The sequence below is a fragment of the Hesperophylax consimilis genome, chromosome 28 (genome assembly GCF_061612785.1).
Source record: "Hesperophylax consimilis isolate HC1 chromosome 28, BYU_Hcon_1.0, whole genome shotgun sequence".
Lineage (NCBI taxonomy): Eukaryota > Metazoa > Arthropoda > Insecta > Trichoptera > Limnephilidae > Hesperophylax > Hesperophylax consimilis.
This window is the reverse complement of record NC_142863.1, coordinates 6074013-6092833: the sequence shown is the minus strand read 5'-3', so window position 1 is coordinate 6092833 and position 18821 is coordinate 6074013. Positions and strand designations below refer to the sequence as shown.

Here is an 18821-nt window from a genome sequence, read left to right as displayed (position 1 = left end):
TTTTTTAAAACTAGTTAAAATTACCTTTGAAATGTTTGTATTTGAAATAAACACTGAAAAGCTTACCGTTACATTTTGACTCGAAACGTTCATTATTTTGAAATAAGTAGATATTTATAAAAGACATTACTTTTGTGTAGGGAATTAGAAAGAAAACTGCCACTTCACTTGCTATGCTATTTACAAAACATTTAATATTTTTTAAATTTTCAAATTAGAATGAAAAAATCCCGCCAATTTTATCCGTGTTATCATTTATTGATTTTTTTAGAATTTACGGCACCAGTATCATTTACATACATACGTTTTATTTTTACACATACATGGTACAGTATTAAATTTTGGTGAGAGAAAAAATAAAGAATTAAATTAAAACACAACAAATAAAATAACAGTTAAGAAAGAAGCAATAACATAAACCTGTTATGTAGTGACCTCATTAAAATAAGTGGCGTTAACCTTTCCCTTACTCTGCTAAAAAAATCCACGCGTTCCGGTGCTGTGTAGTCAATACACATCTCAAAATAAGCGATTTAATATCGAGAAAATATGAATATTCATAGCTAATCGCTTATGTTTATTATATTTTATATCAAAAGTGATAATAATTGTAATTTAATTGCCGAAAACATGAAATAACCATCGAGAGATGCTAAAAAAACGTGTGAAAAGTCCACATCTAACAACGGTCCGCGTCCGACTGGCTGGCGGCTGGCACAAACACAGCTGTGCGGTCGTAGGTATCGATGGTCTAAATCAAAATACAACTGCGGAGGTGTGAATTTTTCATGTTCCCGCATAGCGAACTGAAGCAGGACATCAATATGAACTAAATAATACATAAAACATTATTTTTTAATTCAGCGCATAAATGTATAACGGAGGAACACCTAAAATCTGAACCCAGAATTTATTATATTTATAGAGTTATTAAAGTTATTAGAGTCAATGTGTAGTTAATACACACCACAGATAAGGAAAGGTTAAAATGTGTTATTAGTGCAGCTTTATACTTCACAAGTGGCATATTAAAAGTATCTGCGATTTTAACATAAATGTTCCCAAGTGTGTGCAATCTATTTATAACTATAATTAGTTATATCCTGAGACTGAGGTATAATTGTCACAATAATACATACTAGAGGACCTTGATCTAATGGTAGGTACATGAAATTGAATCAACATTAATATGTCAGGGCTATCCAACTGATAATTTATAATTTTGTATTAAAACATAAGATGAAAAAATTTCTTTCATCGCTTAACTTAAGCAATTTCAATGAATGTAATAAATAATAATAATTTATTTTTTCTAAAGGAATTCCAAGCCTAAAATTAATACACCTCAAAAATTTGCGTTGGACTCTTTCAATGATATTTATGTGATTATTAAAGACAAGTGATCAAATTGTAGAGTTGTATTCTAGAATACTTCTAACGCGAGATGTGAACGGGATTTTTAATGTGTTGATATTTTTAAAATCCTTGGAAATTCTTACTATAAAACCTAACATTTTCAAAGCCCTGTTAGCGATAGAAGTTATGTGAGATACGAAGCAGAGTTTCTGATCAAACATTATACCTAGGACAAGTATTTCGATTACAGAGATTAAGTCAACATTACACAATGAATAACTATGCATTATTGGTTGTTTGGTTTTGTGGAACCTCATAACTTGGCATTTGTTAATATTTAGTTGCAGTTTATTACTAGAACAACATTTGAAATAGTTGTAAAGGTTCTCTTGCAAGATTATGCAGTCGTACGCATAACTTTATATCGTCGGCAAAAAGTAAATCTTCGACATTGTAGAAAATGCTGGTAACGTCATTGATGAATAGGATAAATAATAAAGGTCCCAGGTGTGAACCTTGTGTGACTCCGCTGGTAGTAATAAATTCATAGGATAGACAGTCATAAATCTTAACAAAAAGTGATCTAGCAGATAAGTAACTGATCAACTATGCCAGTGAATTTTATTGCCCCTTATCCCAAATTTTACAAGTTTATTGATTAGTATTTTGTGGCAGACCTTATCGAACGCCTTGGAAAAATCAGTATATACGGAGTCTACCTGTTTCCTGTTAGTCAATGCTGTATTTATGTAGTTCACATATAGTGTAAGGTTTGTGAGAGTAGATCTAGATGAGATAAACCCATATTTGCAATATGTGTAAATATTTGAAACAAACTGATAATAATAATTATGTATCACATATCTACGCATTATAGAAAAACAAAAACTTTTATAATGTATGGACGCCCCGGTCAGATCTGTCCTTGTGACCTTGTAATAGAATATGACGTTTGTGGCTAGTATTGTCGTTCCGAGCCTTAAAGGGTTAAGTACATTATTTCCATATAAATAACAGTAATATTAATTAAAACTTACATTGTCATAGGTGTTGTATTATGTTCTCTCCATTGTGGTTGAGGGCTCGTTAGTTCGGGAATTGAACCTATTAACAGAAAAAGCATATTGATGGTCTGTTATATATTTGACAGGAGACTATGTAAAGCTTTTGTGATTTGTGATGCTTGCCTAAAGTGTCTGTAAAAAAATATGTTTGTAATATTGTGATGTAAGACCCTACTGAGAAATAGCCAGGATTCTCACTTCCCCGTAAACTCTGGTCCACCATCAATAGGATAAGGTAGACTGGCACCCCTCTTTTGGCAATTGGCAAGTTCCGTTCTTATGTGACCTATAAACTCAAAACTGTTGGACTGAATTGTGGATAAATTTGTGGGTTCGAATGGAAGCCCGAGGAAGTTTAAGTTCGAGGTTAGTTTTTGCCAAAAATAAATCATTATAAAACTTTGTATAGTGATTTATATTTTGCATGTTATGCCGTGGTACTTATCCTCTTTCTTTAGCCAACATTTTTGACAGCATTACAGTGTCAATCATCAGGTGTGACGAATCGAATTTCGTCACAAATAAATTTTAACGTTAAACTGAGTGTGTCCCGCAGTGTGCGCCCAAAGACAAAGAAAGTATTGACAGACGTGGGTTGTGTGGAAAGAAGTGAAAAATGCGGGGTAGAGTAACAGGTCCCACGAGCTCAGGAAGGAAGAGGAATAGAGGACAGTCAATACGGAGATAGGAGAGAGAGGAGCCAGTTAGGCAGAGGTTCCTAAGAAACGAAGAAAATGAGTTGTATAAAGTGGATAATCGATATCGCCAGTTAAAGCGTAAAGTAGACATTACTAAAACAAGACAATAAACGATCTAATTGCAAAGTGATGTGATTTAGTATTAAATCTTGACCAACCTAATTAAAATCGAAACACATAATTGATAAATGTTATAATTAAATTCACCTCCCTAGTCCCCACCCAAGCGACCCGAATTGGTGAGAAGGCAAAGTATACGAGTATATTTATAGTTGCCGGAGAATACGTAAACAGAAATGTTACACAGGGGAGATGTGCCATGTGCCAGTAGCAAATATGACACATCTGCCCTGATGATGGATACTGTAATGCAGTCAGAAACGTTGGCTAAATAAGGAAGAAGTATAGGACAACACGGTATAGTACCCGATAAATAAATATTTAGACAAAATGAAGATATGTCACATGTGTGATTAAGTATGTTGTGTGCCTTTGACTCATTACTGACTCGATGTTTAAGATATTTTTAAGGGTGCCTAGAACAAAAGAAAAGCTACTAATTTTTGCTACAAACATAAGTAATAAAAAAACAATAATAAATTCGGTAGGTAATTGAAATAATCAATAAATAAAAGATCTATTCTAACGTCATAAGCATAAACGCAGCTACGAATATGCAAGGTCGCATTCTGATGTAGCTACTTTTTATTACAATAGGTAAAGGTTTTGAAAATAAGAATGTGACTATTAATGGTTATATGTCGTGTCGCTCTTCTCTCGGGGCCTAGAGTTCAGTTTATAAATAATTTAAATGAAAGTAGTTTTCGGCGTTCCGTTTTGGCGTAGCCGTCAACTACCGCATATCAAGAACTTTTAAACTTAGCCAATAAATACAATAGGCGATGAAAAACTCAAACCACAATATCTGAAGTATCTGTTCCAGAAAAAAAGAAATATTTGAGCTTAGTTTAGACACACAAACACATCCAGGACTCACTTTTATCGGCTTATCTCCTCAGTGCTCATAATTTTCTAAAGTGGTAGCTACTCTTAAAGTATTGCCCTTTTAAAAGAGTTAATGCAATTCAGAACCAAAACGTTCCTTCAAATGTCAATACCCGTGTTTGACGACTAGATCTGAATATTCCGGCACTTCTCCGCTTTCCTCTTATCATCTCATTCCCCTCCCCACTCCTTTCAGCTTAACATCATTTCCCATAATGGACATGCAATTGTCCCACTGGTTCTGGACAGTGGAAACCGTTGTGCGGTATACAATATACACCTTTACTACGAGCCCTTAATTAAACCCCATTACTTTTAATTTGTTTCTGAGATTTGACGACCCAAACTGCATCAAGCATACCTAATGACGGAAGAAATTGATACCCACAAACCAGCAAAACTAAACGCCGAAAACAATATTAATTTAACTGCGATGCTAATATGATTGACGCGCGTTAATAACACACACTTCTACATACATTAACACGCACTTCACCACAATCTACACATCTGCTCTGAATATGGATACTGTAACGCTGTACGAAACGTTGTCTAAAGAGAAGGAAGCGCAACAAGGCATAATACACCAAAAATGAAATGGAAATATCATTATTCCAATACTACTCGTACCTTTGGAGCCACCTCTAGTTAGGTTAGGTGAGATATTAGGTTTAAGAAGGTAAAGTAAGTTGTCATCTTGGGTACAGGAAGATTAGGTTAGGTTAGGTTAGGCATTATTTTCAAGAAAGAGGGTTAAGCCAATAGACATATTGAGCTACAGTCATTGAGTAGTATATGGTCCCCGGCGTTCCCGGAGCTTTACGCAAAGCTTTTCAAAATCAAATGTAGACGGTAATTATCTTCTTATTTATTTATTTTGAATGTCAAGTGTGCAAATTATTCCATGAAGACAGCCCGGCACAAAGCCACAATGCGAAAAACATACAATCTGCTTTATATTTTAGAAAAATATGATTACGAGTATACCTTCTTCGATCTGTAGCAATTCGCATTCTGGCACTGGGTTATTCCAACTTCCGTTATTACAAGTTAGATCATTCAGCAAGTTCTGTGAGTGATGACCCATCTTGCAGGTGGAGGCGAGAATGACACCATGGGGCAAACTGGTTTCGCAAAGTATAGTCTGGTTCAGGTGAGACAAGCACTCAAAGTTGACGGAGTTTGAAGATACCATTTCGCAGTTTTCTGTAACAGAAATAATTTTTCAAAATAACTTAGCCCAAGCGCAATTTCGTGTCGAGGGTGCTGAATGTAAGTATTTAATATGAATTCTCAGAAGTGAAAGATATCTCGATAAGAACCTACTGTTAAAACTGTTTTAAATATTGAATGTTCTCTTTCTATTTTGATCGGATCTGCCGCATTGTACTAAAACTTTACAATAAAAAATACATTTTTTCGAAAGAACTATGCAGACTTCGAGAAAGCATTCGACAAAGTCGACCATGAAATATTATTAAAAACTTGTGTGTTGTCTATTTCGCTCACAATTTCCTCACTTTTATCAGTATATCAGAAACGGACACCATCTTTTTTCATTCACTATCCCGATATAAGATGACGAGAACAATTATAAAACAAAGAGAAAGAAAAGTATGTGTGATGATACTCAAATAGTGTAAACTTACTGTAACAAACGGGAATTTCTGACCATTTTCCATTGTCCAAACAAGTTGTGGTATTTGAGGAAGCAATATAAGGACCATCGCAGAAGAATTTCAACGTCTGGTTCACCGCGGCACCATAAAACAGTGCCTCTCTTTCAGAAATAGTTTTATTTTCAAACCTCCCATACTTAGGGTTTAGCAATGGTCGACATCTACGGCTGAAAAAAGGACGGTTATTGAAAATCTTACTGGTTCACCCCCCAGGCCTCTGGCGGATTGAATAACATATATTTTTCAAATGCTGTCAGAGAGTAATTTGTATATATTTCCGCTTCGCAAATAAAATTCAAATAATGGGACATTTTTGATTGGATCTGAAAATTAAAAGCTGCTTTTGAAAGGTGATGTAATATTCTTACTTTATTATTAGAAATAGACATGCAATTTTTGAAATCAAATAAAAACACATATTTTATTCAAATGTATTCTAAACACTATCGTCACCTCACTTTTTGCGTTTCATATAAAAATAGTTAACAAAGTTTCCAGTTTCATAATTTTCAAATTGTGGTCAGAACCTTAGTTTTAATAGAGTTAAACATTTTAATTATTCTTTGGTTAACTTTTAGATTTGAATATAAAGCGTTATATTTTCTCTTTCTAACAACGTTTAGATCATATTTCTAACCACGGCAGTAAGGGAGACAACTGTTTCTATTTCTATCATAGGAGCTGATACCAAAATGAACAGATTGACTGTACGGTTAATAACTGTATGTTTGCAAAACCGAACAAAGTGGCCTGAGATGTTTAACATATCTATTAGAATTTTACTCTTGTTTTGTCAGCTAGACTCGTTGTCGATGAGAATGCATTTTGTCAACTTTTGGTGGAAATCAAGCATTTTACAAAATTATACCAGTTTGCTAAATAAAGATTTTTTTCCTAATTCTTTTACTACTTTATGAGCTCTTGTTTATGGGAGAAGTTAGTATATACAAAAAGAAAATAATTCTTAAAAAGCGATGTGTAAACAATATTCAACTAACTCAATAAATAACCAGCACGCCGTTTCCCCGCAGGGGTAGGCAGAGCAGACGGACCGCCAAACAACTCGGTCTTGGCACACACTTCTTGCCTCATTCACATTCATACATCGTCTCATACATAATCTTCTACAATAATAGAATACTGACTCTTAACATAGCCCGAACCAAGTATCTGTTTCACTTGATCGTGCCATGTCCCCTACTTCTGCTACCATTCGCATTTGCATCATATATTCTCCTTACACTCCTATCTTCGCTCATTCGCTTTACATGCCCAAACCATCTAAACGTCCTTTTCTTAATCTTACGCTTACATCAGCCTTGCACTCTTTGCGGATCTCCACATTCCTCACACGATCAAACTTGGTTTTTATCCTCAGGGATCTCATTTCAACAGCATTCAATCTACTTTCATATTCAAAGTCTTATTAAATAACTAAAAACCTAATCTGACATACAAATTAACATAATTCAATATAAACAAATTAAGGGAATTAATATTCTAACAATAGCCAAAATATTTTTAAATACTAGTGATCAGACAGAGACTATAAGTTTTAGTTTTCGAGTGAATTCATCTTCTGTTATTCTGACTCTCGACATGACCCGACTAAACCTCTCAGGTTTTAAAATATTTAAGTCCCAATGACACGGTAAAATCTGCTGGAATTTTGGAAAGCTTCCGAGGTATTTAAAATGTGTTACATATTGCTTATTTTTGAATTTGTCGTAAAAATAAATACCTGTTCAGGGAATTAGTGAGAAAATTGTTACTTCACTTCCTATGCCGTTTACGCAACAAAAATATAAACATTTTTTTAACTTTCCATGAAAAAATCCAGCCAATTTGTAATCATTCAATTTGACAATTTTTTGGATTTAATCGTGTAATCATGTATAAATATTTAATTCAAACGACAAAAAATCACATATCTACGCATTATAGAAAAATAAAACTTGTATAATGTATGGAGATTTGTCCCAGATTTGTCCTTCAGACCTTCTAATGGAATATGATGTTTGTGGCTAGTATCGTCCTTCCGAGCCTCGAAAGGTTAAGTACATTATTACACTTGATATTACAGTGATATGAATTACAACATACCTTTTCTTAGTTGTTTTATTACGATCCCCCGGTGGACGTAGATCGGAAATTGAACCTATAAACAGAAAAAGCAAATCGTCTGTATGTTATACATTTGACAGGAGGCTACGTAATCCTTTTGTGATTTGTGATGTCTGCCTAAAATTTTTATATAAAAGAGGTTTGTAATATAGTGATGTAAGTCCTCTGCTAGGCCGAAGTGATTTTTTAATTTTATTTTTGTATTTTAAAACCTCAGTTATGAGAAATGCACATCTCCCGCACCACCTTACTGAGAGATAGCCAGGATTCTCAATCCCTCGTAAACTCTTGTACGCCATCAATAGGATAAGGTAGACTGGCTCCCCTCTTTTGGCAATTGGCAATTTCCGTATTTGTGTGCTCTGTATACTAAAAAGTACTGGACCGGTTTCAAGTTTCGTTCTTATTTTTGCCAGGAGTATTTACAAAGTAAATAATTACAAATATATGAATGGTAGGAAAAGTTGGGGACGCCCGAGGACGTTTAATGCATTTTTTCTGCACTTGAATGAGATACGTATTTTTTATGAATTTTATGATACAAGTATTATATTGTAGAAAAAGACGGGAACACCCGAGGAATGAATCAATTACTTGTGCTAAAATGAGATGTTCGTGATGAGTGAAGAAAGAGGTGTCAGGAAAATGTATGACATGGAAGTGAATGGTAGAAGAAGTAGCACAACTAAGTGAATTTATGTGTGATAAATAAGGCGTACGTGATGAAAATAGAAAGGGGTGTTAGGATAATTAATGAAGTGGAAGAGAATGGTAAAAGAAGTCAGGAAGATATGGCGCTTGGCATAACGCCGGGTACACGTCAATTGGTATAAAATAAATAATTAATTAATACTTACAAGGGTAGCCATTAGGGCAAGGCAGTGGAGAATTTGATCGAACACATATTGGTGCCGCCGACCAGGAGTTGTCAATCTGGCAAACAGAGAACTGTACCGTGGCGCTGTAACCCTCATCACAACTGTACAGCAGTACTGTGTAGTGCTTTGCGATGGTTCCCGGTCTGGTTTCGACGATCCCGTTCCTGGAGTACCCTCCATGGACAGGAGGGGCGGGCAGAGTGCAGCCGCCCTCACAGGGTGGGGACAAGTTGCGCAGAAGCCCCCCTAGCAAGCAATCCAGATTTGCCGTACCGGAGCAACCACTGGAATTATTGAAATTTCAATACTCAAAATTACACTTTTTGTAGTCTGCCAGCGTAAAACAATAGGAAAATTATAAAATTAAAATCTATTATAATTAAAATTATATGGTTTCCATAAAAAAACTTAAGTATATTTTGACTTTGAATGGATAAAGGCTTGGTCCTACCTACCACCAACAGTCAATTACACAATAATATGTCCGAAATAACCTTGCTTCTTCCGATAACACGAAACAAAATTTTCAAAATGATTTTCTTATTGAATTAAAACTGACCAGAATAACACAAATAATAAACAGTCAGTCTGCCAAAATGCAATGTTGCGAAACATTTTTTATTAGTAATAATTCGAAATAGAAATTGTACAGTCTTTGTACAGTGTGTTATAAATACACCGTTTGACGGTTGTGAAGTGATTATTGATTAGCGAGGTTCTAAACATTTGCATAGTATTTATTTATTTAAACAAAACAAACAATTGGATGACTTTTATAGCGCCGGTTTTGTGCAAAATCACCTCAAATTACCCATCATGTCCGTCCATAAATAAATGAAATACTTACTACTGCTTTTTTATTTAAAAAAGTAGTAGTAGTAGTAGTGATACCCATTTTAGTGATTCGTTAAAATCGTTAAAAAATAACCTGAAGATTGTAGACACTTATTTACTTTGTTTTATTATAAAAATAATATAAAAAGTAACTACAAAATTTAAAAAACTTCGACGCGCTCTTCAAATCGCGCATTTCACTTTTCAACAATGTGGCTGTGCTTCTCAATATTCACCTTGAATTAATAAAGACATCGATTAAGATTTCGGTACATACAATAATCATGAGTTGCGGACAATCATACTCTAGTTTACCCTTGAATTTTATACTTGAATTTTAGATACAATTTTAGTAAAACGTTCAAAAATACATACACTGGCTTGAACCCTTCAGATTGACCATTATATTTCTTAAAGAATGATAAAAAAATAAAATATACATAAATGGGATAATATATATTATACGTATCCGAAAAGTAAAAAACTGTTAAAAGGTGCTAACATCCGGTTTTAGGATTTAATACTTTCGAATAGCTTAAAGAGTATATTTTTAGCATACATATATTTGCTGTACATTTGGTACATAAAGACGTATTTTACTGAGACAAACTGATTCTTCCATAATTATTACAATAACCAACGTTTTGGATCTCGATCGAGAAAAAGTTAATTAATAGGACTTATGATACAAGTGATCCAGATTCAATGCCAGTTTCAACAGTGATTTCCCGCGTGCTTCATCACTAGATCCAACACATCATCGCCAGTTTCAACAGTGATTTCATCACCTGCTTCATCACTAGATCCAACACAACATCGCCAGTTACAACAGTGTTTTCATCGCGTGCTTCATCACTAGCACCAACACAACATCTCCGGTTACAACAGTGTTTTCATCGCGTGCTTCATCACTAGATCCAACACACAATCGCCAGTTTCAACAGTGATTTCATCACGTGCTTCATCACTAGCTCCAACACAACATTGCCGGTTACAACAGTTTTTTCATCGCGTGCTTCATCACTAGATCCAACACATAATCGCCAGTTTCATCGGTGATTTCATCATCGCATGTTTCATTACTGATTTCATCACAGCTTTCATCGCTGAATTCATCACTGGATTAATAATAATAATATATATATTTTTTTTTAATTTACAGTATTTGATATTACGCACTTAACAACACAAATTAACGTCATGATTAGTTTCTGAGAACAGGCACTGCCTATTTAGAAACTAATGTTGATTGCTTTGTTAACTGGGACATTGTGTATTCACGCCTGTATTGCAGCTTTTTCTCGCCGTATATTTTACTTGTCAGTATCATTGTGCATATATCCAATATATATGTATAATTATTTGGCCTAATATGGAACTTTAAATAAATAATTTTAAAAAAATTATAAATTTTCAATCGAAGTCGTTTTTATGGGTACTTTCATTATGGTCTTTATGATTCTTTTTTAAATCGTATTTAGGTAATATACAGGATTTTCCATTAAGAGGTGTTATTTTGATATTCAAAGAAAAATGACATTTTTTAATATCAATGATCGAATGTTTATTTCATTATAAAGAAGAAAATATGCCGTTAATAATGAAAAATAACATCAGTCAAATGATCACCACATTTTTCCACGCCTACAGGACCATATCCTTTTCATTAAATTTTCCATAACCAAATCGCAAAATGGCTGCCTTATGTCCTCGATAGCCTCATGAATTCCATCTTTGAGGTATTGAATTGACACTGGGCTGTTGACGTAGACCTTCTCTTTCACGTGGCCTCAAAGGAAGAAGTCGCAAAATGTTAAATCACAAGATCTTGGTGGCCAATTGTGATCACCTCTTCGAGAGATAACACGGTCCGGAAACTTTTCACGTAAAAGATCAATGATTTCGTTGCTTGTGTGGCACGTAGCGCCGTCTTGTTAAATGTAAACGTTGTCCAGATTAATATCATCCAATTTCGGCCATAAAAAATCATTAATCATCTCTCGATAGCTATTTGAATATCAAAATAACACCTCTTATTGGAAAACCCTGTATATACTTAGATACAGCAGATCCCCATTCTATAATTCCATATTCAATTCGAGAATATTGTAATAGATTTTTTTTCACGCGCTTTTTATTTACTACCCTTCTTATATTTGAAAACAAATATTCAAGTTTTTGGAATAACTTAATAAGTAAAACTTCAAATAAATATTTAGTTATTGAAGACAATATTAAAAATTCCAAAACGAGTATTTGAAAAAAAAAATCAGAAAAAGATTCGGTCACATCTAGGACTCGAATTCAGGCCTAAAATAAAAATAAGATATATTTATCTAAGACAGTGTCTAGATTGCATTTAGTTCGAGTTGAATCTTGCGATCATTCATAAAGATAGAAGCCAATAAAAATGTGCGATGAGAAAAATGAAGGTAATTTCGGTAGTTCTTATTCGAAGTATGATACAGTTAGATATGGTCGAAGGAGATAGGGTCCCATTAGCTCAGTTGGTAGAGCGGTGCCTCGGCAAGGCAAGGGAACTGGGTTTGAGTCCTAGATGTGACCTATCTTTTTTTCTGATTTTCTGTTTCAAATATTCGTTCAGTAATGAAATATTACAAATATTAAAGTTTTGTGAGTTTTGTCGTGATTCCTATAATATGTAGGTCCCATCTAACATTTTCATTAATTTCTACTCCGAAATATTTAATGCTTTGTGACGTTTCTATAACTACTGGGCATTGACATTGGAAATTATTTCTATGGCATTCGTGTAATTTGGCCCCTTGAGTTCATTGAAAAAGTTTTATATTTATTTTTTCCTGTATTAAGAGTAAGCCAGTTAATATTTAGCTGACTTTGAAGTGCAATTAGCCCACTATTATAGCAGTTATTTAACTTTGAAGTGCAATAAGCACACTACTATTGCCGTTATTTAACTTTGAAGTGCAATAAGCCCACTATTATTGCAGTTATTTAACTTTGAAGTGCAATAAGCCCACCATTATTGCAGTTATTTAACTTTGAAGTGCACTAAGCCCACTATTATTGCAGTTATTTAATACATTATGAAAGAAATTAAAATATTGCGGTTTGAGGAATTTTATAAAGTGGTATTAATGGCTTGGGCACGGGGAGAAGAATATCATAAGTATGTTTTTACCTTGGTTTGGGAGCTGGTGAAGAAGAAATCTGGACTGGAAAAAAGACACTTGTGTTAAGATTTGAACAGATTAAAAATTCACTTGATTTAGGATTTGAGCAGATTAAAACGACTCTTGTGTAAGGATATGAGCAGAGATTAAAAATGCGCTTGTGTTGGGATTTGGGCAGATTAAAAAGACACCTGTGTTAGGATTTAAGCAGATTAAAAATACGCTTGTGTTAGGATTTGAGCAGATTAAAAAGACACTTGTGTTAGGATTCAAGCAGATTAAAAATACATTTGTGTTAGGATTTTAGCAGATTAAAAAGACACTTGTGTTAGGATTTGAGCAGATTAAGAACACAATGTTGTGAGAGGATTTCAGCAGATTAAAAAGACACTTGTGTTAGGATTTGAGCAGATTTAAAAGATAGTTGTGTTAGGATTTGAGTAGATTAAAAAGACACTTGTTTTAGGATTTAAACAGATTAAAAAGATACTTGTTTTAGGATTTTGGCAGATTTAAAAGACACTTTTGTTAGAATTTGAGCAAATTAAAAAGACAATTTTATTGTGTTGAAATAAACAGAAGAACGAAAAAAACAAAGCTTTTTGTCGGCTTCCACATCCAAAAAAAATTATATTTCACAGACAACACAAGATTTGGTTATGATTTGAGATTTTCACGGGCAAACGTATTATATTAATTTATTTTTGGCGTGATATGCCGTGATGCTCTTCCTTCTACTTTAGTCAATGTTTTGGACACCATTACAGTGTCAAATATCAGGGCAGATGTACCATATGCCAGTGGCAGATGTGACAAATCTGCCCTGATGATGCACACTGTAGTGCGGTCCGAAACGTTGGATAAAAAAAGGAGGAAGCGCAACACGGCACAGAACCCCAAAAATAAATGATTATAACACAAGATTTAGTCAAAATGAAGGTGCGTCCGTTCCAAAAAACACAAATAAATACGGGCAGCGAAAACTCGCTTATCTTGTACCTTCTATATTTAACAAGATGCCAATGCATATTAAAAATAACCAAATCGAACCACTGAACTCCAAAAAATATAGAAAAAAATGGTTAATTGATCGAGATTTTCTATATTGATATTGTTTATAAATACATTAGTATCCATTATGTTATTATGTTATTGTATAAATATGCCTACATGTCTGATTAAGTGTAATAATGGTTGGTGATTTGAATGGGTGGGTAGGAATACCTACTTGAAGTACCTTTGCTTAGAGTGGAACCTGTTTGTGTCTAATACTTTCTTCGATCATAAAGGTATCCACCAATATACGTGGGGAAAAGGAAATGAGAGGTCTATTATTGATTTTGTAGTAATTGACTCTAGGTTTAGAGCCGTTACTGAAGACACAAGAGTTTTCAGAGGGGCTGAGTTTGAAACTGACCACTTTCTGGTAGTGTCGAGAGTCAACCTCTTTCGCGGTTGGCGCTCTAAAGTGATAACCGTATCAACTCCAACAAGAGTCAAAATAGAAAAACTGCGAAACGATAATGTGAGAAGTAAGTATGTGAATTGTGCAGAGATGAGATTGAAAAGGAAGGAAATGGACGGGCTAAGCATAGACGAAACATGGAAACACATAAAAGTGAGTCTTTATGAATTTAATAGAGAGGTTTGTGTTTCCTGTGGTGAAACGGCGTGATGGTTAGTTAGTTAGTGTGCCTTTGAGTGTGTGTATGCCTATGAGTATGTTGACCTATCTGTCTATATATTTTGTTTATTGCAGTCACTTGAAATATTATTCATCGGAATCCATTCCATGATGGCTTCTAGTTACGTGCGAGCTTTAGTGCTAAAATGAATATTGTTATATTGACCTGCTGAAAACTGCTTTGGCAGTTAAGCGGGTGCTTATAATGTAGAATTAAATAAATAAATTAAAAATTGTAATTATTGAAGAAACTAGCAGGACTGAAAAGAAACCAATATCATCACCAGGTAATTGCTTCCTTTCCTCTCTCCTTGTATCTCCTTGAAATAATAACATGATGGATTGAGATTATCTTTTAATTTTCTTACAGTCCATTTTAAATGCTAATTGGGCATCAAACAATGAAATGCGTAGAAATGCGTAGGGAAATAATTTATAATGTAGAATTAAATAAATAAATTAAAAATTGTAATTATTGAAGAAACTAGCAGGACTGAAAAGAAACCAATATCATCACCAGGTAATTGCTTCCTTTCCTCTCTCCTTGTATCTCCTTGAAATAATAACATGATCGATTGAGATTATCTTTTAATTTTCTTACAGTCCATTTTAAATGCCAATTGGGCATCAAACAATGAAATGCGTAGAAATGCGTAGGGAAATAATTTAAGATCTATTCTGACGTCATGAGCATAAAGGCAGTTAGGAATTTGCAAAGGTGATGTTCTTTTTATTACAATAGTTAAAGGTTTTATAAATCAGAATGTGAATATTGCGAATTCCTATGACGGCAGTATTGAAGAAAACTGAAATCAAATGTTTAAATAATAATACCTTTTGACTCGAGGCTCCAGACAGTCATAATGTTATCATGGTTAATTTTACAGTTATTATGTCGTGATGCGCTTCTCTTGGGGCCGATAGTTCAGTTTAAAAATAAATTAAATGAAAATACTTTTCGGCGTTTCGTTTTGGTGTATCCGTCAACTACCGCATATCAAGAACTTTTAAACTTAGCCACGTCGAGTCTATTGATAATAATGTTTGTTTTCGTGAATTTTATATTTGCATTTATGGCATAAAAACCCAAAAAATAGACCATGAAAAACTCAAACCACAATATTTTAAATAATCTGTTCCAGAAAGAGCTCCGTTTTTAGAAAATATTTTATCTATTTTACCAAAGTAAGGAATATTTGAGCTTAGTTTAGACACACGAATACGTCTAGGACTCACTTCTATCGGCTTATCTCCTCAGTGCTCACAAGATTTCGATTTTTCTAGAGTGGTAGCTACTCTTAATATTGCCCTTTTAAAAGAGTGGATGCAATACAAATGGCAATACCCGTGTTTGATGACAAGATCAGAATATACCGGCCTTCCTCTTATCATCTCCTTCCCCTCCCCACTTCTTTTAGATTATAATCCTAAATAATGGTCTGGACTCACCAGAACTTACCAATTTAATAAATCTTCATTCCGTCTAGATCAACCAGACAATATGATTTATTTTATCTACCCTCGTGTAGAACGAACATTCGAAAAAATTCCCCAATTCCTCGTATTTGTGCACAATATAATACAAAATTTTACAGCATTGAAATATTTGGTAATAACCTAAAGAAATATCGAAATAAAGTAATGCGTACGATCGATAATTAATATGTGAGTATGGAATGTATCGGGAGCATCTCCTATCCTCTTCCTATTTTTCTCTTCCTCTCCCCTTCTTTGAACACAAAATTAATTTTAAGATATTAAAACTTCATTTCCGATGACCTTTAGCATAAGAAACTTCTGTGGCTTGACTTCAGTTAACTTGTATATCTATATCTATCATTGTATATTATATAAAAGCTGTTTGTTTCTTACAAAATAAATAAACATCATTTCCCATAATAGGTATGCAATAGTCCTGGACAGTGGAAACCGTTGTGCGGTATTCATATAAATAATAAAAATAGTTTGACGTAGAATTATCTACTATCCGAAAGTACTACTAACGTTTGAACCCCATGTTTCTTTAAAATTTGAAAAATACCCCATTATTTTGAATTCTTTCTGCAAATTTGTCAACCCAAGCTGCATCGAGCATATCTAATGATGGAGGCAATTGAATTCCACAAACCCCATTATTTTTAATAAAGACCACGCGCAGGGCTACGTTTAATAGTTCCTTGTTTCCGGTACTCGAAGGCTTCAGCAAAACTAAACGCCGAAATCAATATCGCTTTGTTATTATACTTGTCATTAACACACACTTCACACAATCTAGACATCTGGCCTGAAGATGGACACTGTAACGCTGTAGGAAACGTTGTCTAAAGAGGAGGAAGAGCAGCACGGCATAAAACCTCAAAAATGAATCGCGATGGAAATACCCTTTTTCCAATACTAACTTTGGATTCACCTCTACTTAACTTATAGCCCAGTCAATGAAGGGATAAAAAGACCCAATGTCGGAACTAATTCCCCGGAAACTGAATTTTTCACAGATGTTAGAAGACCTTTAGACATATATTTTTACAAAAGTCCCCGACTTTCCCCCTTGTGCTTCCTTCCCCACCCCTTCTTGAATATATTTTTCAAAGCCTTTCAGAATACGCTAATATCTCCTTAATGGTTTTATTAAATCAGATAATTTATTTTTTTGTTTAGTTTCTAATTAGTTACTCTAAAAAAATTTATTCTATCATTTTTGCGAATAAATTTTTATTTAATACTTTATATACGGGCACGGCGGTTGGTGGAAAATGAAAGCGTTTCATTGGACAGGGGAACATATTTATATTCCCCCCCTCCCCTCCGAACTAAAACTGGTAAATAACAATAAAACTCTTCAACGTTAGACGAATTTGTTATAAAAATAAGCAAACACATGAATTAATCATTACTTTCCTCTGGTTTTTGTAATTTCTCGCTGCGCCGCGAACCGCTGCGCGTTCGAGCCGCCGTGCGCCATGCTCTTTATTAACAGCCTACGTGCCTTATTATAAATTAAAACCCATCATTATATACATCATTTATAGCTAAAAATATTGTCTACAAGGTTTGTTGTTTTATTTTTTTTCGTTAACAGGCTCAGAAAAAAGATATGTGAAATATATTCTGAAATACTATTTTGAAAACTGATATTTTTCCTTTACTAATAAATTGTAGAGATTGTATAGCTTTTCTCGCAAAAATGATAGACTACCATTTTTTAGAGTAACTAATTAGAAACTAAACAAAAAAATAAATTATCTGATTTAATAAAACCATTAAGGAGATATTAGCGTATTCTAAAAAGGATTTGAAAAATATATTCAAGGGGGGGTGGGGAAGGAAGCACAAGGGGGAAAGTCAGGGACTTTTGTAAAATATATGTCTAAAGGTTTTCTAACATCTGTGAAAAAATCAGCTTCCGGGTAATTAGTTCCGAAACAAAACCTTCATTGACTGGACTATAAGGCAAGATATCAGGATTAAGAAAGTAACATAAGTTGCCATCTTGGGTACGGGAAGATTACGTTAGGTTAGGTTAGGTATTATGTTTAAGAAAGTGAGTAACATATGTTGTCATCTTGGATGCGGGAAAAATTAGGTTAGGTTAGGTATTATGTTCAAGAAAGTGGGTAAGTTTTAATTTCAAGAAAGTGGGTAAAGCCAGTTGCCATATTGGGTACGGTTAAGTCAAATGGTAACCGGATAACTTATCAAAATGACGACTCTACACACACTACACACCTTTTAAAAATAAAATAAAGTCAAGAAAAACTAAACTAGATAGGTTAGGTTCATATGTTAGTTTTTGTTTTATCGCTTTTAATGACTTGATGTCACCTTTTAAAGGTGCGTTTGTCATTGTGTTGAGTTATCGTGAAACAAAGTCAGTGCTATCTTACTCGTGCATCCAGGAGTCGAAGACCAGGTCCCATCGCGCCGGCATTCGGAGAACGGCTCCCCAAGGCTGTTGCTGTAACCCTTGTCACACGAATACAAGAGCAGGGAGAAGGTGGCTACCTCACGTCCCGGTACCACCTCTCCAAGCTGGTTGATCACGGTGTACCGCCCGTTGCTCGGGGCTTCGGGCAGGACACATGGGACTGATTCATCAACCTCTTCAGGACTTTCTTCGAAGAGTTGGAGGTCGTTGGAGACGTAGACGTATTCTCTGTAAAGATACCATAGTTATTACCAGCTAGCTCACGTGTCACGGCGTTGCTCAAGGTTATGAATGAATTGGTTCTGAGTTAAGTTCAATCAACCCAGATTTAATTTAGCCATTAAAGATAATAGTAACAACTCTCAAACGAAAAATGTGGAACAGAAAAATTAGGCAAATATTCGGTCGAGTATCTAGGG

At 34.4% G+C, this 18821-nt stretch overlaps 1 protein-coding gene across 4 annotated transcripts in view; it reads right to left on the bottom strand.

Moving 5' to 3' along the window:
• LOC149410078 (clotting factor C-like) overlaps positions 1-18821 on the bottom strand; it is a 93946-nt gene that overhangs the window by 61387 nt on the left and 13738 nt on the right. For all 4 annotated transcript variants that reach the window (XM_089648515.1, XM_089648517.1, XM_089648518.1 and 1 more), the window contains exons 3-9: positions 18362-18630; positions 12802-12835; positions 8784-9088; positions 7906-7960; positions 5773-5969; positions 5111-5329; positions 2394-2460 (exon numbers count right to left, since the gene is read on the bottom strand). In XM_089648515.1, coding sequence (XP_089504641.1) covers positions 2394-2460; positions 5111-5329; positions 5773-5969; positions 7906-7960; positions 8784-9088; positions 12802-12835; positions 18362-18630 — 1146 coding nt within the window. The remainder of the gene's footprint in view (positions 1-2393; positions 2461-5110; positions 5330-5772; positions 5970-7905; positions 7961-8783; positions 9089-12801; positions 12836-18361; positions 18631-18821) is intronic.